Source organism: Thamnophis sirtalis, unplaced genomic scaffold, assembly GCF_051295495.1.
Source record: "Thamnophis sirtalis isolate CommonGarterSnake01/CBP01778 unplaced genomic scaffold, rThaSir2_p1.2 scaffold_1, whole genome shotgun sequence".
Classification (NCBI taxonomy): Eukaryota; Metazoa; Chordata; class Lepidosauria; order Squamata; family Natricidae; genus Thamnophis; species Thamnophis sirtalis.
The window spans coordinates 113,072,233-113,093,368 of NW_028261381.1; the positions used below are offsets into that span (position 1 = coordinate 113,072,233).

The 21,136-nt window shown below is 42.2% G+C and overlaps 2 protein-coding genes and 1 pseudogene across 3 annotated transcripts; all 3 read right to left on the reverse strand.

Annotated features, from left to right (window-relative positions):
- Nucleotides 1-234: 234 nt before the first annotated feature.
- On the reverse strand, nucleotides 235-2,782 carry LOC148049695 (acyl-coenzyme A thioesterase 1-like). The gene is made up of 3 exons (XM_087722235.1): nucleotides 2,255-2,782; nucleotides 1,451-1,653; nucleotides 235-1,070 (listed from the first exon to the last, which is right to left on the reverse strand). The coding sequence occupies exons 1-3, from the start codon at nucleotides 2,706-2,708 to the stop codon at nucleotides 471-473; spliced, it is 1,257 nt and encodes a 418-aa protein (XP_087578361.1). The 5' UTR covers nucleotides 2,709-2,782; the 3' UTR covers nucleotides 235-470.
- Nucleotides 2,783-10,077: 7,295 nt separating this feature from the next.
- Nucleotides 10,078-12,845, reverse strand: LOC148049696 (acyl-coenzyme A thioesterase 1-like; annotated as a pseudogene). Its single transcript, XR_015697910.1, has 3 exons — nucleotides 12,332-12,845; nucleotides 11,290-11,492; nucleotides 10,078-10,909 (listed from the first exon to the last, which is right to left on the reverse strand). The product of XR_015697910.1 is annotated as an acyl-coenzyme A thioesterase 1-like (transcript).
- A 5,715-nt stretch (nucleotides 12,846-18,560) lies between these two features.
- On the reverse strand, nucleotides 18,561-20,906 carry LOC148049697 (acyl-coenzyme A thioesterase 1-like). The gene is made up of 3 exons (XM_087724837.1): nucleotides 20,338-20,906; nucleotides 19,688-19,890; nucleotides 18,561-19,308 (listed from the first exon to the last, which is right to left on the reverse strand). The coding sequence occupies exons 1-3, from the start codon at nucleotides 20,789-20,791 to the stop codon at nucleotides 18,709-18,711; spliced, it is 1,257 nt and encodes a 418-aa protein (XP_087580963.1). The 5' UTR covers nucleotides 20,792-20,906; the 3' UTR covers nucleotides 18,561-18,708.
- Nucleotides 20,907-21,136: the final 230 nt, after the last annotated feature.

Consider the following 21,136-nt stretch of genomic DNA (forward strand, 5'->3'; position numbering starts at 1 on the left):
AATACAAAGATGTATAGCTGGAAGAGAATCGAGGTGGGAGTGGAAATAAATTGTTTATGGGGTATGGTAACTGTATTCAGCTGGGTTGTATATGCATATTCAATTGACTTGTATGGGCCCACTGAAAGCATGACAACACCTAATACATCTTGATAGTTTGCCTCTAGTCCACAGAAACAATTTGCAAATCAGGTTTTGTAGTCTATCAATATGAAATAACCAAATTGCAACTGATTGGAGAGAGGGATAGATCCGTTTATTACATATGATTTATGTGTAAGATGCTTAAGGGTCTCCAGCTGGACGAGTTTTCCCCAAACTAATGAAAATTGTGGTGCCCCATTGGTGTACCTGAAAGTGGCAAAATATATTTTCTAGAGACCATCACTCGGAGTTTAACTTGGTTACCAACTGACAATCAAAGGCGTACGAGCAATTCTGCCTTTCTTACAACCCAATGCAACTGCACCCTATAAAGTACTTTTTAAAGTTGGTTCCAGCAAGTGTTGTCTGAAAAAGGCTAATATTCTTTGCCAGGCATCTTCCTGTGCCTCTGCATGTTCTTTCCACTTTCCGCCCCAGTTTACAAGGATCCCAAGTGTCCTGTGAAGTGAAATACAGCACAAGGGCATATAAGGGGGCTCCAAGAGGTGTCCAGCTTCAGGATAGCAATAGAACTCCACATGACGTCCATTCTGCTGAAGGCGGCTAACAGCCTCTTGGCAGAACATTTGACTTTTCCAGTTTTTGTCATCCTGTCCACATATGAAGAGGTATTTGCTTGAGGACTTTTCAACAGGGATGCGGCATGGCCAGGTCGATGGGTCTTTGGGATCATCCATTGCTTCAGCAAAAGTTAGTACATTCGGAACATCAGTAGGTTTGATCCTGCCCAAATCAAAAGGATGAGGTGGAATGATTTGTCCTTTCACTTTCAAAGGGAAACAAGCATTTAACCCTGTGCCAGAAATGCTGACAGCAGCTTGGATGTTTGGCCAAAATGCAGCTAAAGAAAGACCGAGATCTGCACCTTGAGACAGTCCCAGGACTCCAATTTTCATAGATTTAACCTGAAACCACAGGAAAAGGATTACCTTAATATCAATATCCATTCTTTCTCCATTAATTTAAATTTATTTCCTAACTTCCTTTCCTCCAGATGGTATGCAATTATAACATTCAAAATACACAGCAATTTTGGAGAACATTAAGTGGAGGGAGGGTGGCCAAATAGAAATTTTTGCAACACAAGTTGGAACCAAACCCAAAACATCTTCAGCATCAGCTTAAGATAATGTTTGCATTTATGAATCTCAGTATAAACTAAAGTTTTCCATTGGAACAAGACTTCAGATTAACTGCATTGTACTACAAAACTATAAAAGGACCAAATTATTTCTTGCTCAAAGGTCAATGCTCCATCACCCATGATCTTAGTTTGCTTCCATACCTTTTGTTGTTTCTGCAGGAACATTATTGCTTCACCAAAATAATCTAAGTCAACGAACTTTGGGAAAGCTGGGAGATCTTCAAAAGCTAAAAAAGCAAGTGCCAGTGTAACAAAACCTCTGCTTGCCAAAAGACTTGCTCTGTACTCCACCAGTCCCCCTCCAGTTCCATACAAGTCAAGAACTGCTGGGAAAGGTCCAGGACCTAAAAAAGGACACGAAAAAGAACAGGGCTTTACAGGAATATAAAACCACACAGGCTGACACTTTTGGAAGGAAAATTCAGGGACCAGCCCTACAATTTAAGACACCCTTTCCTAAGCTATAGTTCTCCAACAGTTGGTGGACTCCAAGACACCCAAATCAAACCATCTAGAGATTTAGAGCTATCCAGCACACCTGTGGAATAAATGCTGGACAGACCTGGTTTAAGACTTCTAGTGAAGCCTTTGCTTCAAGATAAATGGATATCAGAGAATGTCTCACCCAGTTGTGAAACAGAATTCCGAGTTTTATTGAGCTGGAATTCTTCTCTATTCAGATCTAGAATAAGTCTTTATTTTAACTATTTTGATTTAATGCTGCTGTTTGATAAGTTAGTTTTGGTAGAATTTGGGAACCTAGAAGGGAAGCAGCTCCAGGGATGGAGAGATGTGTGTTTGTCTCAGGTATTTTCAATCATCTACCTTTAGGGATGAAATTGTTTCCAGTCAATTCATTCTCTTCCCGCTTTTCCACAGCCCTCCTAAGCGGGTTCGTTTCAGAGACCTCAGCCCCGCGACCCCCGGGATTTCAGCCCAACTCACCGGGCGGGCAGAAAAGCGTGCCTCTGAGCCGGCCTTCTCGCACGGGCACCCTCTTCACGCCTTCGGCCACGAAGTGCCTCTCGCTGCGGCAGGTGCAAAGGAGCGAGCCGGTGACTCCGCGCCCGTCGTACACCTCGTAGGTGACACAGAACGGGGTGAGGACGTTCCTCTTACTCAGCCTCTTGTAGGGCGTCGTGGATTCCAGCGCCCACAGTAAGCCCATGGGCTCCATCCCGCAGTAGCTCCCACCTAGCGACGGGGAGCAGCTGAGGTCCAGTTCTCCGTTCCCTTCAGCCCGATAGTACGCGCGCGATTGGAAGAGGTGGCCGCTTTCGTCCTCCAAAGACGCCGCGACGGTGACCTCCTGTAGCGGAGAGAGGCCCTCGATCTTCACCTGCACGGGATCGTCATGCAGGCAGACGGGGGAAGGCAAGACCAGAATGCGCGCCGCCATCACAGGAAATTTGCTAAAGCGGAGAAAGCTTCGTTTTGCTCCAGCTCAGACTTGCCGTGCTTCTTTCGCCTCCTGGACTTTGGCTCCCAGTTTATAGCCCGAAGGAAAACACGCCATGGAGGTTTCTGGGAAATGTAGTCCTTAAAAATAACAAATAATAACAGTCACAAAGTTCTGACAAATTGGGTGGGGGGGAACGAAGCGGAAGTCAACTCAACCCTGCGAACTGCCAAGGGCTTGCCAAAGTCCCCTTGCTGGAGTTTGCTCCCCTGCACAGCAGAACTGGCAACCAAAAAGCAAAAGTGAGAATTTTTGACATTGACTTTAATTATATGATGTAGAGATTTTGTGGACACCAAACCTACTCAAAAAGATGGGACTATCCTATTAAAACAACTGGCATATTCAAATATTGCCACGATGTCTATTATAAATCATATTTATTAGGGACCAAAAGATTATTGGTTTTTTTACACATTTATTTAAATATTTATTTGCAACCATAGATGTTACTAAAACACATATGAAATTACAGCCGTCATATTAGTTCAACAGATCAGCCCCAATATTAAAACCACTATTTGTCAAAATGTCAAATCAGAGAACAATATATCAATCAATCAGAGTAGCACTGGAAGGGACCTTCAAGTTTTACTAAGGTTTTATATAGTGGTACTAATACTTCACATGATTTTTATTCTGTGCCTCTGTTTATACAACCAAGGATTGTATTAGCGTTTTTGGCTACACACACCCACTGCTGCCTCATATTTAAGTGATCGTCCACTACGACACCAAGGTCCCTCTCAAGTTATTGTTTTTGAGCCAGGTTTTGCCTAATATGAACTTGTACCTTTGGTTTTTCCTACCCAAGTTTAAAAACTTTGATTTTCTCCAGGTTAAACTTCATTTTGTTGGATGGGCCCATTGTTCAAGCCTGTCAACATCATCTGCGAATTTGATGAGTTCCCCTTATATACCCTAATCAGTCATTTATGAAGATGTTGAAGAGTACTAGGCCTAAGACAAATCTTTTAAAAAAAATAAGTAGTCATTCAATAACATACTTCTTTTTATCCATATGTCATTTAACAGCTTATAACAGTAACTCTGAGTATTGTTCCAACAAGGCAAAAGTTTAATTACCTCCAAAATGCCAAGGATTAGATAAAGTTCCAGGTCTAATATCTTCATATGTTTTTATTTCATTCCTCAGTTCATCAATCCACACAGAGACAGATGTGTGTAGGTCAAATAAAGCTAGCAGTTTATGTAGTTAAGATACATGGGAGCCATCATGTCTCCCACTGGTTTAACTGGAAGCCCATTAATCCCATTACAGGGTACGGGTCATAACCTGAATACTCTCTGTATTGTCAGAGAAATTATGACAAAGGTAAGTATTCTGCAATGTATTCTTTTCCTTGCTGGTGAGGGTACGTCAGTGGTGGGATTCAAATAATTTAACAACCGGTTCTCAGCCCTAATTACCAGCTGGGTAGGTGTGGCTCGGTTATGTGACTATGTGGGCGTGGCCAACTCAATGTCACTCAGGTCAATGGGCACTTCGCCTTAGTTGTTACAATGTAATAAGGGTTAACCAGAGAGGCAGTTTCTATAAGCAGGGCAATAAAGATGAGGCTAGAAACAACACCAGAATATTTACTCCTGCCTTCCATACAAGATTAACCCTGTAAAATGGAAAAAAAACACAAAAAGAGATTTCTTCCAACAACCAGTTCTCCGAACTGCTTAGAAAGTTAACAACCGGTTATCCCGAATAGGTGCGAACTGGCTGAATCCCACCACTGGGGTACGTGTTTGGTTTTTTTAAAAATGGGTGGGTATGAAGTAATTAGACATCATATAGAATCCATTTTGAAGACGATCTTTGCTTTAAATGAACATAAGACTGAGCAGGGAAGGGTTTTGACCAACAACTTTTAACCTAACGTTCTAGTGCAGGAACGTTAGATCCTGCCTATTCTCTTTGCTATCACTGTCTCCCAATAAAAGTTCCTTTTGAAATGCTACCTGTTTCAAGAGTTCTGCTTTCTTGAAAGGGCCGCTGAGGTTTATGATTGCAACAGTGCGGAAATGACCAGTCATAAGTTCCAATTGTTCGGCACTACAATAACTTCAAACTGAAGTAATGGTCATTAATCAAAGACTACTTACAGCATATATGCAATTCTTACCTTGATTTGCTACAGAGAAACTGCTAAACTATCAAAAGATGGTGGTATATTTTGAACTTTCCAATTAAAATACAACATTATTTTCAGATCTCATCTGTTCAAAGGCTGACTTGGACCCTGAGTTACAAAATGTCTGTCTGCAGAACAATTCCATGAGTAGAATTTGAATGAGTGAAGCCAGATCTTTGCCTACAAATGGTTTGTTTTGAAATGATCACAATCTCTCTACTTCCGGATGAGTATAATAATCTTTTAAAGATCCCAACGCTCATCTAATGCTCTTACTCTTGCTTTTATATTCTTTAAAGCTTGCTTTTTATATGTATTTTTGGTTTTAATACATACATCCTATACATCATCTAGGTTTGCACTTTTTTCTCTTTTTTATTGTAAATTCTGATGAGTTTTCTATGCTTTTAAATTGACTGCATCTCGCCCTCCTTATACTGGCTTATGATGATAATAAAGATTGGATTTGATATTTTGGAATGACGTTGAACACAATCTAACTGAAGACAGAAGGAAACCATTTACATATTGATAAAGAAATCTGATGAACTTCTACCTATTATAAATTAAAAGATACCTTTGGAATTTTTCTTGCCTCCTGTGCAGCTATGAGATTGTGGAACATGAGGGAAGCAAAGAGGAGGAAGATACAACATTTCACCAGACTTCACAGGACATCTTAAAAGGCTTTAACTGAACATATCCTGGGTATTATTTCAGATGTGGGCTTAAAGGAACTAAAGGATCCAGGGTACCCTTGCGGATAAAAGGTTAATATGATATTAATAGCTAATAATAAGATAATTATTTCTTCCAGAACTGAATCATTTTATTTCTTTTTAAGAGAAATATTCCAGCTGGGAAAAAGGGGATTTCAGCAACATGCCAGGACATTTCCCCTAAGGATTCATGAGGAAAATTCTTCTGGAATTTTCTTCTCTGCAACCTTTGCCCAACTCCATTCCGTTTTTGAAGCTCGCCTCTTTATTTTTGCCAGCTCCTCTCCCTATACCAAGTTTGGTCCTATGTTCTTACCTTTTTCAGAAAGCTGCCCTCTTATGGTCAGACATGGAACAGCTCTGAGCTACTTTATTCTCACACGACTGTTTTGTGGCTGGGTTGGAGTCAAAGAAGAGAAAAGAAAGGAAATAATTTAGCCGACTTGAAAACTCTTAAATATCTTGACAAAGGTATCACATGTTGTGAAAGGCAGAAAAGTGTTCCTTATTTTCGTCTGCCCTCTTAGAATGAAACTTTCTTTGAAGAAGGTTAACTGAACAGACTGGCCCTTCTTGAGTCTCAGTTTAAGTCAGGGGTTAGCAACCCACGGCTCTGGAGCCACAGATGGCTCCTTCATCCCTCTGCTGCAGCTCCCTGTCGCCTGTCGGTAAAAGGAAAAAAGATACCATGCTAGTGATGCAGGAGGGGTTGCACAGATAAACCCACCAGTGGCTGGCCAGGTTAGGTGGTCTTAATAGAATGGACCTTATAAATTCATATTAGTTTGGCTTTTCATTCTAGTGCCCTGGAGTCCCAAAGTTGACTTTTAGCTGGAGTGAACTTTTCTCTCCAACTTCCTCATAAGTATTTAAAAAAGGGCTGAACAGTGTGGCAAGATCCTGTAAGGGGGGCACAGGAAGCCAGGCGTGGGTGAGAGATAGAACAGAGGTAAAAACTGTTGACAGCTTAAGACATTATAGGAACTGCTCTTTCTTGTATTTTTCCTATGTACTTTGCTGTAACATTCCAAATGAACTTCTGCTTTTTGAAATGTCATGCTTGTCTCGTGTATGGAAACGCCTTGAGAATGCACAGTGTGGAACACGGCATAAAAGTAGGATCCTGGGCAGAGCCCAGGCAGTTCAGATTTTGGTGTGTGAACACGCTGAACTCGATGCATCCAATAAACCTGTTTCTCTCACCTTCATGGTATCAAGTCCTGGTCTTTTGTAAGTAGGTTACAAACCTCAATCTGCTGCAACACTAGGAGGAGACTTCCGGTCGGCAGAGGAAAAAGGATGCTGTGCTAGGAGGAGACTCTATGGTGGGGGTACCGGACTTCCAGACAGCTCCAGAATTGAACGGGGGGCTTCCAGTTAGGACCTTTGTGGCTCTATGAGTGTTTAAGGTTGCTGACCCTTGATCTAAGTGAACAGGTCTTCCAGCTCCCAGATCACCTATTCTCAGGCAGAGAAGAGCTACAGCCTAAAAGGGCAGAAGGACCCAAAAAAGACTGAGAATAGCAAGGTAATAGAAGAGGAAGAAGAATAAAAAGATGAATAAGCAGCATATTGATTTAAAGCCAGAAATATTTTTATTAGGCATAATACCAGAAAGTTATGATAAACAGACCAAATGCTCAACGCTACATGTATTAACAGCAGTGAGAATTGTGTTTCCACAATATTGGAAAAATGAGAACACCCCACCAGATGAAAACATAATTCAAGAAATATTGGACTGTGCAGAGATGGACAGATTGACATTGAAAATAAAAGATAAAAGGAGATACAGCGTACTATTCAACGTGGAATAGGTTTTACCTGTGGTTAGCGATAAGAGGTAGAAATTAGTATATGTAAGGAAAATATGAATGTTGTTTATAATGATAGGTATGCTGGTACAATATGATCCTAAATAAGCTAATATAATTATAAATATGGTTGTAATTATGTGTATTATCATTATTACTATATCTGTTATTTTTTCCCTTCTTTCTTTTGTAAAATGAAATGACAATACATTGTCTTCAAAATATTTATATATGAATTAAAATTTTGACTGTAACAAAAAAAGAAAGCGAGAGAAAAGTCTTGAGATGAACTTAGATCTCTCAACTGTTCATAGTGAAAAACTAGAGAATATTCACGATGGGCTCAGAAACCTAGCACCTGCTGAGATACAAGCTCCCTTGTCTGGGCCACTTTGTCTCCCTTTGTGGAAAGGGCTCTAAACCATGGTGGAAAGAGATGAACCTAAAGCTGGTCTCTGCCCTTGCAGAAGAGGCCAGAGTCATTGGCAGCAGAGGAACGGGATGTTGCTTTCTGTTGGTCTCAGAAACCCATCATAGCAGGTAGTGTCCAAAATGTCTGTCTGCCTTACGCAGAGTTTATTTGGCTTTTATACAGTTTCAACAAGCAAAGCAAGAGCATAGGAAGCATCTTATGGCTACATTCTCCTTGTCAATTTCTAAGACCATCCCAGACAGGGTAGAGGCTTCACAAAACACAATAGTTCATGGTACTATCTGGCTACTAATTAGGTGAGGTCATAAATGTTGAGGTAACCGGTTACTGTGATCCTGGCAGTTTGCTGCGCATGTCTGTACATAACCTTTGTATAACCTCTACATCTCATTCTTTTTTATTTTATTAGACAAGGCATCGTAAGAGGGGTTAGTAAAAGAATCATAATAAAAAAAGAAACATCCTTACAATTACTTATATAGGGCATATACTTGATCCTGAGGCAGTACAGAAGAGGGTTTCAGGACAAAAAGCTGTGATACATATATTTTGCAAAGGTAGGGAAAACACTGAACAAAACAGCACCCATCAATCAAAATTGCACAAATAATGACTAAATAATGTTGGACAATTTCCAATAGGCCTGTGTGCAACCAAGCCCAAAAGCTTTCCCACCAAGATCCTTAAGTATCAATTTTCAAATCAGAGGCCAAATTGTGGAAAAAATTGAGCTGGTACTGGATGGTTCATGGTTCATCTGAAAAATTCAGACTTTGTCTGGCAGCCTACCCATAACCATAGAAAACACTCCTAGAGCGGCCGCTGCTGGAAGAATAGACAAAACGGCAGGCACAATGAAGACAAACTTTTTCTGATCAGGGGGGCAGAGAGGGATAGAGGAAGAACAATCCTTTAAGCCAATTATTTCATGATCTTCTGGAATCAAATTAGGTGAACAGACATAAAATGTATCTTCTATACCCCCCCCCCTCTTTTGCTAATTGTTCCTCTGACCATGGAGAAGCAGAAGAATTAACCTCTCCATGAGGAGCTGAAAGTCCAATTAAAGATGATTTTGGGGGAATAATTTTGAACTGATCATAATCAGGCAAAGGTTTTGTGGTCAATTGTTGCCCTGCCAAAACTTTAGATCCATTTTTTTCCACTGCATGACGGCACTGAAACCATAGCTGTAATATCTGTACTGGAGCCCTGGGTTAAAGATGTAAAGTTTGTCCTCTTTTTTCTCAGTCACGTAAATGAAACATTCCTCGTTCGGGATACCAAAGACAATGTTTACCTATCTCACCAACCAGCCTCCTTATCTCTGTCTCAGGTGTTGCAACACCTGAATCTGTAACAAGAAGCTAAGTTCTTGTACATGTTGTTGTTGCTGGTGAGATAGACTGCAACAAATATTTACCTCCAAGGGGTCCGGTAGGACGATTGGTGCACCTTGGGGTCTGTTCCGAATGGGAGATAAGTATGTTGGCGATTGCTCCCCCGTAGGGTGCCCTTGGTTCTGTTTAGGCACCAGATGTTGGTCTCAGAAATCCATCATAGCAGGTAGTGTCAACAATGTCTGTCTGCCTTACGGAGAGTTTATTTGACTTTTATACCGTTTCAACAAGCAAAGCAACAGCATAGGTAGCAACAGCATCTTATTGGTACATTTTCTTTGTCAATCTCTAAGACCATCCCAGACAGGGTAGAGGCTTCACAAAACACAATAGTTCATGGTACTATTTGGCTACTAATTAGGTGAGGTCATAGATGTTGAGGTAACCGGTTACTGTGATCCTGGCAGTTTGCTGCGCATGTCCGTACATAACCTTTGTATAACCTCTACAGCTTTCCTAAAAGTAGAAGGGCCTGAAACCATTACATCGCTAATGACATTTGTGGCAGTAGCTTAAGGATTTTATTACCAGAGTAACCTTGAATATCCAAATACAAAGATGTATAGCTGGAAGAGAATCTGTATGTAGTATCGAGGTGGGAGTGGAAATAAATTGTTTATGGGCTATGGTAACTGTATTCAGCTGGGTTGTATATGCATATGCAATTGACTTGTATGGGCCCACTGAAAGCATGACAACATCTAATACATCTTGATTGTTTACCTCTAGTCCACAGAAACAATTTGCAAATCAGGTTTTGTAGTCTATCAATATGAAATAACCAAACTGCAACTGATTGGAGAGAGGGATAGATCCGTTTATTACATATGATTTATGTGTAAGATGCTTAAGGGTCTCCAGCTGGACGAGTTTTCCCCAAACTAATGAAAATTGTGGTGCCCCATTGGTGTACCTGAAAGTGGCAAAATATACTTTCTAGAGACCATCACTCGGAGTTTAACTTGGTTACCAACTGACAATCAAAGGCGTACGAGCAATTCTGCCTTTCTTACAACCCAATGCAACTGCACCCTATAAAGTACTTTTTAAAGTTGGTTCCAGCGTTGTCTGAAAAAGGCTAATATTCTTTGCCAGGCATCTTCCTGTGCCTCTGCATGTTCTTTCCACTTTCCGCCCCAGCTTACAAGGATCCCAAGTGTCCTGTGAAGTGAAATACAGCACAAGGGCATATAAGGGGGCTCCAAGAGGTGTCCAGCTTCAGGATAGCAATAGAACTCCACATGACGTCCATTCTGCTGAAGACGGCTAACAGCCTCTTGGCAGAACATTTGACTTTTCCAGTTTTTGTCATCCTGTCCGCATATGAAGAGGTATTTGCTTGAGGACTTTTCAACAGGGATGCGGCATGGCCATGTCGATGGGTCTTTGGGATCATCCATTGCTTCAGCAAAAGTTAGTACATTCGGAACATCAGTAGGTTTGACCCTGCCCAAATCAAAATGATGAGGTGGAATGATTTGTCCTTTCACTTTCAAAGGGAAACAAGCATTTAACCCTGTGCCAGAAATGCTGACAGCAGCTTGGATGTCTGGCCAAAATGCAGCTAAAGAAAGACCGAGATCTGCACCTTGAGACAGTCCCAGGACTCCAATTTTCATAGATTTAACCTGAAACCACAGGAAAAGGATTACCTTAATATCCATATCCATTCTTTCCCCATTAATTTAAATTTATCTCCTAACTTCCTTTTCTCCAGATGGTATGCAACTATAACATTCAAAATACACAGCAATTTTGGAGAACATTAAGTGGAGGGAGGGTGGCCAAATAGAAATTTTTGCAACACAAGTTGGAACCAAACCCAAAACCTCTTCAGCATCAGCTTAAGATAATGTTTGCATTTATGAATCTCAGTATAAACTAAAGTTTTCCATTGGAACAAGACTTCAGATTAACTGCATTGTACTACAAAACTATAAAAGCACCAAATTATTTCTTGCTCAAAGGTCAATGCCCCTTCACCCATGATCTTAGTTTGCTTCCATACCTTTTGTTGTTTCTGCAGGATCATTATTGCTTCACCAAAATAATCTAAGTCAACGAACTTTGGGAAAGCTGGGAGATCTTCAAAAGCTAAAAAAGCAAGTGCCAGTGTAACAAAACCTCTGCTTGCCAAAAGGCTTGCTCTGTACTCCACCAGTCCCCCTCCAGTTCCATACAAGTCAAGAACTGCTGGGAAAGGTCCAGGACCTAAAAAAGGACACGAAAAAGAACAGGGCTTTACAGGAATATAAAACCACACAGGCTGACACTTTTGGAAGGAAAATTCAGGGACCAGCCCTACAATTTAAGACACCCTTTCCCAGTTCTCCAACAGTTGGTGGACTCCAAGACACCCAAATCAAACCATCTAGAGATTTAGAGCTATCCAGCACACCTGTGGAATAAATGCTGGACAGACCTGGTTTAAGACTTCTAGTGAAGCCTTTGCTTCAAGATAAATGGATATCAGAGAATGTCTCACCCAGTTGTGAAACAGAATTCCGAGTTTTATTGAGCTGGAATTCTTCTCTATTCAGATCTAGAATAATTCTGTATTTTAACTATTTTGATTTAATGCTGCTGTTTGATAAGTTAGTTTCTGTAGAATTTTAAGGCCAGGTTTATGGTCTACAACTGTGAAATTTTAGTCTTTAATTCCGTACAATATATCTTGAATCCACAGCAAAGGGCACCTAGACTTGGAAGGGAAGAAGGCAGGCAAAAAATGGAGATTAAAAATCGAAAACACACCTGCTACTCTTAAGACATCACCACTTTATAGAAATTTCTACAGATGCAGTTTGTTCATGTGCTCTAAGATGCATATGAGTGGAAAACTCCTGGATTTGGGAACTTAGAAGGGAAGCAGCTCCATGGATGGAGGGTTGCGTGTTTGTCTGGACTATTTTCAATCATCTACCTTTAGGGATTAAATCGTTTCCGTTGTGCTCCCTTTTCCACAGCCCTCTAAGCGGGTTCGTTTCAGAGACCTCAGCCCCGCGACTCCCGGGGTTTCAGCCCATCCACCCGTGCAACTTGCAACTCACCGGGCGGGCAGAAAAGCGTGGCTCTGAGCCGGCCTTCTCGCACGGGCACCCTCTTCACGCCTTCGGCCACGAAGTGCCTCTCGCTGCGGCAGCTGCAAAGGAGCGAGCCGCTGACTCCGCGCCCGTCGTACACCTCGTAGGTGACACAGAACGGGGTGAGGACGTTCCGCTTACTCAGCCTCTTGTAGGGCGTCGTGGATTCCAGCGCCCACAGTAAGCCCATGGGCTCCACCCCGCAGTAGCTCCCACCTAGCGACGGGGAGCAGCTGAGGTCCAGTTCTCCGTTCCCTTCAACCCGATAGTACGCGCGCGATTGGAAGAGGTGGCCGCTCTCATCCTCCAAAGACGCCGCGACGGTGACCTCCTGTAGCGGAGAGAGGCCCTCGATCTTCACCTGCACGGGATCGTCATACAGGCAGGCGGGGGAAGGCAAGACCAGGATGCGCGCCGCCATCACAGGAAATTTGCTAAAGCGGGGAAAGCTTCGTTTTGCTCCCGCTCAGACTTGCCGTGCTTCTTTCGCCTCCTGGACTTTGGCTCCCAGTTTATAGCCCGAAGGAAAACACGCCATGGAGATTTCTGGGAAATGTAGTCCTTAAAAATAATAAAAAATAACAGTCACAAAGTTCTGACAAATTGGGTGGGGGGGAACGAAGCGGAAGTCAACTCAACCCTGCGAACTGCCAAGGGCTTGCAAAAGTCCCCTTGCTGGAGTTTGCTCCCCTGCACAGCAGAACCGGCAATCGAAAAGCAAAAGTGAGAATTTTTGACATTGACTTTAATTATATGATGTAGAGATTTTGTGGACACCAAACCTACTCAAAAAGATGGGACTATCCTATTGAAACAACTGGCATATTCAAATATTGCCATGATGTCTGTTATAAATCATATTTATTAGGGACCAAAAGATTATTGGTTTTTTGCACATTTATTTAAATATTTATTTGCAACCATAGATGTTACTAAAACACATATGAAATTACAGCCGTCATATTAGTTCAACAGATCTGCCCCAATATTAAAACCACTATTTGTCAAAATGTCAAATCAGACAACAATATATCAATCAATCAGAGTAGCACTGGAAAGGACCTTCCGGCCAGCTACAGAATTGAACGGGGGGGGGGGGTCTGGTTAGGACCTTTGTGGCTCTATGAGTGTTTAAGGTTGCTGACCTTTGATCTAAGTGAACAGGTCTTCCAGCTCCCAGATCACCTATTCTCAACCAGAGAAGAGCTACAGCCTCCCTATGCCAAGTTTGGTCCCATTTTGTTACCTTTTTCAGAAAGCTGCCCTCTTATGGCCAGACATGGAACAGCTCTGGGCTACTTTATTCTCACATGACTGTTTTGCGGCTGGATTGGAGTCAAAGGAGGGAAGGGAAATAATTTACCTAACTTGAAAACACTTTTAAATATCTTTGCAAACGTGTCACACGTTGTGAAAGGCAGAGAAGTGTTCCCTATTTACTTCTGCCCTCTTAGACTGAAGCTTTCTTTGAAGAAGGTTAACTGAACAGACTGGCCCTTCTCGAGTCAGGTCTCAGTCTAAATCAGGGGTTAGCCACCCGCGGCTCTGGAGCCACAGATGGCTGTTTCATGCCTCTTCTGCAGCTCCCTGTCACCAGTCGGTAAAAGGAAAAAAGACACCATGCTAGGAGGAGACTTCCGGTTGGAAGAGGAAAAAGGAGGCCATGCTAGGAGGAGACTCTATGGTGGGGGTACCGAACTTCCAGCTGGCTCCAGAATTGAACGGGGGGCTTCTGGTTAGGACCTTTGTGGCTCTTTGAGTGTTTAAGGTTGCTGATATTGCCTAGCAAAATATTTTTGTTAGGCAAAATACCACAAAGTTATGATAAACAGACCAAATGCTCAATGCTGCATGTATTTATTTAAACATATTTTTTATTTCCATTTTCATAACATACAATCACATGTATACTATACATAGCCAGTATCATATAGTAATAAATCATCAAGGCCCAAACAAGAAGAAAAAAAAGAAGAAAAAGAAAGACAAAAGCCCATTGTTAGCTCTTCTGCTCTCCATACACCTCTTTCCTCTACCTCTCTCCTTCTTCCTATCTTCCCTCCCTCATCCTTTCCTGCTCTACCTTCCCTCCCCTTCTCCTTCTCCTCTCTCTACATTCCACTCCTCCTTATCCTCACCCTCCTCATCTTCCCCCCTTACCCTCTCTCCTATCCCATCTTTCTCTCTACATTCCGCTCCTCCTTATCCTCCTCATCTTCCCCCCTTACCCTCTCATCTTTCTCTCTTCCCATCTCCCTTCTGTTTCCCACTCTTTCTCTCATTGGTGTATTTCCACTTCTGAGCCAACTCCAATCTATGTTGATAGTTTTTGTACTTCCATAACAATATACTTAACAAATCGTAGTTTTAAAGAAAACATAAGGGAAAACAGTATACATGTGCAATCATATTACCTTAGAATTTAACACCCCTCGTCAAACCTCCCTCCCTCCTACCCTGCCACCCAACCTCCACTCAACCTTCCCTCCCCCGACTTCCCAGAACCCATAAACGGTGTAAATCTAAAAAAAAAAGAAAACAGTCTAAAATATATTGGGGGGAAAAAAGAATAGAAAAATTGATAACTTCTTTACATCAAGCTTAGCTCCTCCTTGCTAAACTAACTTTAAACAGTTTATATCAGTCCTGGTGTTAATCATAAGCTATCTGGAATTTCTTAGTCCTGTATTTATTTTGAATATAATCAATCCGTTTTTCCCCATCTCGTTTATCCATATTTATTTTGTATATAATCAATCCATTTTACCTAGTCTCATTTATTTCTCTCGTTTAATTGGTGCTTACGATATGTAGGTATTTTAGCCATCTCAGCTAAATCTGTGACCCCAAGTGTCCCCTCTTGGGTTATAGGCAAGTCCTCCCTCCTCCAGCATGGCGCCACCGACAACCCAACTACAGTCATTAAGTGCAAAGTCAAATCACTCTCCACAGCTGTACATTCAGTCCATAGATGTACCCTTATTCATATTAAAAACAAAGTATTCTGCTAACCATTTTTAATTCATTAATATATTATACATGTCTGAATAAATTTTCATTCAATCTCCCAACCCCTTCTTGATTGCGTCACCCCTCCCAACTCCATCCAAACTGGGTTATGAACTGATGAAGCTCTGGCACATATCTTTATCTTCTTCACCCTAGAAAACAAATCATTGGTAATTAGTTGATTTTGTATTTTTAGTTGTTGACCCATTCGTCTGGTAATCACACGGTATTGACTTTGTTCCTTGGTGCCTTGTACTTCTGAGGGAGAGAGATGATCCATCCTTGTTGATAGTTGTGTAGTTTGCTGTCTATCTTGTCCTTCTTGTTCTCTTTCTCTAGGCCCTGGTGGGGCAGGATGTCCGGCCTTCAAGATATTATGGTAAAAGTCTCGAGCTTCCCCTACTGATATAAGACGGTATCTTTGCCACTCAAAGATGAATGATAGTCCAACTGGTGCCTCCCATCTGAACTGTAGCTGACGATTTTTAAGCTCTTCAACTAAAAAAACATAGTCTAAAAACTTTGCTTTTCTCCAGGTTAAACTTCATTTTGTTGGAGAGGGCCCATTGTTCAAGCCTCATCTGTGAATTTGATGAGTTCCCCTTATATACCCTAATTAGTCATTTATGAAGATGTTGAAGAGTACTAGGCCTAAGACAAAACCTTGTGGTATAATCTTTTAAGTAGTCATTCAATAACATACTTTTGTTATCCATATGTCATTTAACAGCTTATAACAGTAACTCTGAGTATTGTTCCAACAAGCAAGCGTTTAATTACCTCCAAAATGCCAAGGATTAGATAAAGTTCCAGGTCTAATGTCTTCATATGTTTTTATTTCATTACTCAGTTCATCAGTCCTCATAGAGACAGATGTGTGTAGGTCAAATAAAGCTAGCAGTTTATGTAGTTAAGATACATGGGAGCCATCATGTCACCCACTGGTTTAACTGGAAGCCCATTAATCCCATTGTAGGGTACGGGTGATAACCTCAACATTTCTTCCAACAACTGGTTCTCCGAACTGCTTAGAAAGTTAACAACCGATTCTCCCGAATAGGTGCAAACTGGCTGAATCCCACCACGGGGGTACGTGTTTGTTTTTTTTAAAAAGGATGGATGTGAAGTAATTAGACATCATATAGAATCCATTTTGAAGACGGTCTTTGATTTAAATGAACATGAGCAAGGTAGTCCTCGCTTAACTATATTAATTAGGAGTGCAATTTCTACTCAAATTAGGAGTTCTAATTTCTAAGTAATATGGTTGTAAACAGCAATGTTATGTGAGCTCATCTCTTAGCAACCACAATTCCAGCAGTCCTCATTGCTGTTGTTAAGTGAGGATCCCCTTGCAATTCCCTGCCAGCTTCCAACAGGCAAGATTCATGGGAAAGCTGGCAGGAAGTACCAAATCCCAGGCAAGCAGGTGCTGTGGCATAGCACAAGGGTGACTGAGCAGAGAATAGGTGCTAAAGGGTGCAGTAGGCACGCCATGTTAATACAGTCATATGAGCATGGTATACAGTGCATTGGGGGTGGGTGCTGCTGGCAGGTGCACACACTGGAACTGCTGTTATATACCGGCCTCTATGCCTGGGAGAACAGCCAATTCCTCGTGGCCTTCTAGAATGGACAGGATCGGGCAATCTCAGAGGGATATTATTCTACATGACAGCACAATGACACAGAGGGCACACTTTCTATGACCCAGAGTATGCACACTTTGGACGTTGTAAATGTTGTAAAATGGGGTAAGATTCGCTTAACTTAGCAACATAAATTTTGTCATCAATTGTGGTCTTAAGGATTATCTGGTGTTTTCTTCACTGTATTGAAATAAGGTGTTTCATACAGCTACCTGCATACATTTTCTCTAGTGACTAATCCATGTTGTGTACATGTGTTGCCTATTTATGTAGGCCCAAACAGAAAAAGTACACCCATCTGTATGTTTGTTTTCTCCTGGTATTACATGTGGCTTTGTATACATATGTGCACAGGGAAGCACATGGCTGGATGCATATGCCCTGTTCTGCATCACACAACCAGCTGGGAAAAGGGGAATTTCAGCAACAGGCCAGGTCATTTTCCAAAGCGATGCATGAGGAAAATCCTTCTGGAATTTTCTTCTCTGCAACCCCTGTCCAAATCCATTCTAATTTTGAAGTTGGCCTGTTTATTTTTGCCAACTCCTCTCCCCATGCCAAGTGTGGTCCCATTTTGTTACCTTTTTCAGAAAGCTGTCCTTGTATGGCTCTTTCATCCCCAGTCAGTAAAAGGAAAAAAGACATCATGCTAGGAGGAGACTCTATGGTGGGGGAACCGGACTTCCAGCCGGCTCCAGAATTGAACAGGAAGGCTTCCAGTTAGGACCTTTGTGGTTCTTTCAGTGTTTAAGGTTGCTGACCTTTGACCTAAGAGAACAGGTCTTGTAACTCCCAGATCACCTGTCCCACGCACAGAAGAGCTACAATCTAAAAGGGCAGGAGAACCCAAAAAAGACTGAGAATAGAAAGGTAATAGAAGAGGATGAAGAAAAAAAAGATGAATAAGCAGCATATCGATGAGAGAGAGAGAGAGAGAGAAAGAGAGAGAGAGAGAGAGAGGGAAACACAGAGTGACAGAGATGGGAGAGAGGGAGGGAGGGAGGAACAGAGACACAGAGACACACATACACACAGACTGAGTGAGTGACACACACACACACACACACACAGTGACAGAGATTGGGGAGGGAGGAGAGAGACAGAGAGATAAAGAGAAAGAATGACAGAGAGAGACAGAGGGGGAAGGAGGGAGAGAGAGACAAAGAACCACACACAGAGAGACAGACAGACAGACAGACAGACGGAGACAGAAACAGAAAGAGAGAGAAAGAGAAAAATATATTCTCTTAATATATAGATATATTAAGAAATATTGCATAATATATAATTACATATTGTTTTTGTGATTAATCACTATGTTTTAATTATGTTCAATTTATAACAATAAAAATATATCCTGCATATCAGATATTTACATTACAATTCATAATAGTAGCAAAATTACAGTAATAGCGTAGCAATGAAAATAATTTTATGAATGGGGGTCACCACAACATGAGGAACTGTATTAAAGGGTTGCGGCATTAGGAAGGTTGAGAACCACTGCTTTATTACAAACAATTTATGAATAAGCTGCTTAAGGGTCTCCAGCTAGAAGAGCTTTCACCAAGCTAATGAAAATTGTGGTGCCCCATTGGTGTACCTGAAAGTGGCAAAATATACTGTTTAAAGGCCATCACTCCGAGCTTAACTTGGTTACCAACTAACAACTAAAGAAACTGCACCCTATAAAGTACTTTTCAAAGATGACTCCAGCAAGTGTTGTCTGAAAAAGGCCAATATTCTTTGCCAGGCATCTTCCTGTGCCTCTGCATGTTCTTTCCGCTTTCCGCCCCAGTTTAAAAGGCTCCCAAGTGTCTTGTTATATGAAATACAGCACAAGGGCATATAAGGGGGCTCCAAGAAGTGTCCAGCTCCAGGATAGCAATAGAACTCCACATGACGTCCATTCTTCTGAAGGCGACTAACAGCCTCTTGGCAGAACATTTGACTTTTCAGGTTTTTGTCATCTTCTCCGCATATGAAGAGGTACTTGCTTGAGGACTTTTCAACAGGGATGCGGCATGGCCAGGTCGATGGGTTACTGAGGTTATCCATTACTTCAGCAAAATTTACTGCATTCGGAACATCAGTAGGTTTCGCCTTCTCCAAATCAAAAGGATGAGGTGGAATGATGTGTCCTTTCACTTTCAAAGGTAAATATGTATTTGACCCTGAGCCAGAAATACTGACAGCAGCTTGGATGTCTGGCCAAAATGCAGCTAAAGAAAGACCGAAATCTGCACCTTTCGATAGTCCCAGGACTCCAATTTTCATAGATTTAACCTGAAACCACAGGAAAAGGATTACCTTAATATCCATATCCATTCTTTACCCATTGATTTAAATTTATCTCCTAACTTCCTTTCCTCCAGATGGTTTGCAATTATAACATTCAAAATACACAACGAATTTGGAGAACATTAAGTGGAGGGAGGGTGGCCAAATAGAAATTTTTGCAACATAGGTTGGAACCAAACCCAAAACCTCTTCAGCATCAGCTTAAGATAAATTTGCATTTATGAATCTCAGTATAAACTAAAGTTTTCCATTGGAACAAGACTTCAGATTAACTGCATTGCACTACAAAACTATAAAGGCACCAAATTGTTTCTTGCTCAAAGGTCAATGCTCCATCACCCATGATCTTAGTTTGCTTCCATACCTTTTGTTGTTTCTGCAGGAACATTATTGCTTCACCAAAATAATCTAAGTCAATGAACTTTGGGAAAGCTGGGAGATCTTCAAAAGCTACAAAAGCAAGTGCCAGTGTAACAAAACCTCTGCTTGCCAAAAGACTTGCTCTGTACTCCACCAGTCCGCTTCCAAATCCATACAAGTCAAGAACTGCTGGGAAAGGTCCAGGACCTGAAAAAGGACACGAAAAAGAACAGGGCTTCACAGGAATATAAAACCATACAGGCTGACACTTTTGGAAGGAAAATTCAGGGACCAGCCCTACAATTTAAGACACCCTTTCCCAGTTCTCCAACAGTTGGTGGACTCCAAGACACCCAAATCAAACCATCTAGAGATTTAGAGCTATCCAGCACACCTGTGGAACAAATGCTGGACAGACCTGGTTTAAGACTTCTAGTAAAGCCTTGAACCTAGAAGGGAAGCAGCTCCAGGGATGGAGGAATGTGTGTTTGTCTCAGGTATTTTCAACCATCTACCTTTAGGGATGAAATTGTTTCCAGTCAGTTCATTCGCTGCCCGCTTTTCCACAGCCCTCCTAAGCGGGTTCGTTTCAGAGACCTCAGCCCCGCGACCCCCGGGGTTTCAGCCCATCCACCCGTGCAACTTGCAACTCACCGGGCGGGCAGAAAAGCGTGGCTCTGAGCCGGCCTTCTCGCACGGGCACCCTCTTCACGCCTTCGGCCATGAAGCGTCTCTCGCTGCGGCAGCTGCAAAGGAGCGAGCCGGTGACTCCGCGCCCGTCGTACACCTCGTAGGTGACACAGAACGGGGTGAGGACGTTCCTCTTACTCAGCCTCTTGTAGGGCGTCGTGGATTCCAGCGCCCACAGTAAGCCCATGGGCTCCACCCCGCAGTAGCTCCCACCTAGCGACGGGGAGCAGCTGAGGTCCAGTTCTCCGTTCCCTTCAGCCCGATAGTACGCGCGCGATTGGAAGAGGTGGCCGCTTTCGTCCTCCAAAGAGGCCGCGACGGTGACCTCCTGTAGCGGAGAGAGGCCCTCGATCTTCACCTGCACGGGATCGTCATACAGGCAGGCGGGGGAAGGCAAGACCAGGATGCGCGCCGCCATCACAGGAAATTTGCTAAAGCGGGGAAAGCTTCGTTTTGCTCCCGCTCAGACTTGCCGCGCTTCTTTCGCCTCCTGGACTTTGGCTCCCAGTTTATAGCCCGAAGGAAAACACGCCATGGAGATTTCTGGGAAATGTAGTCCTTAAAAATAATAAATAATAACAGTCACAAAGTTCTGACAAATTGGGTGGGGGGGAACGAAGCGGAAGTCAACTCAACCCTGCGAACTGCCAAGGGCTTGCAAAAGTCCCCTTGCTGGAGTTTGCCCCCCTGCACAGCAGAACTGGAAATCAAAAAGCAAAAGTGAGAATTTTTGACATTGACTTTAATTATATGATGTAGAGAT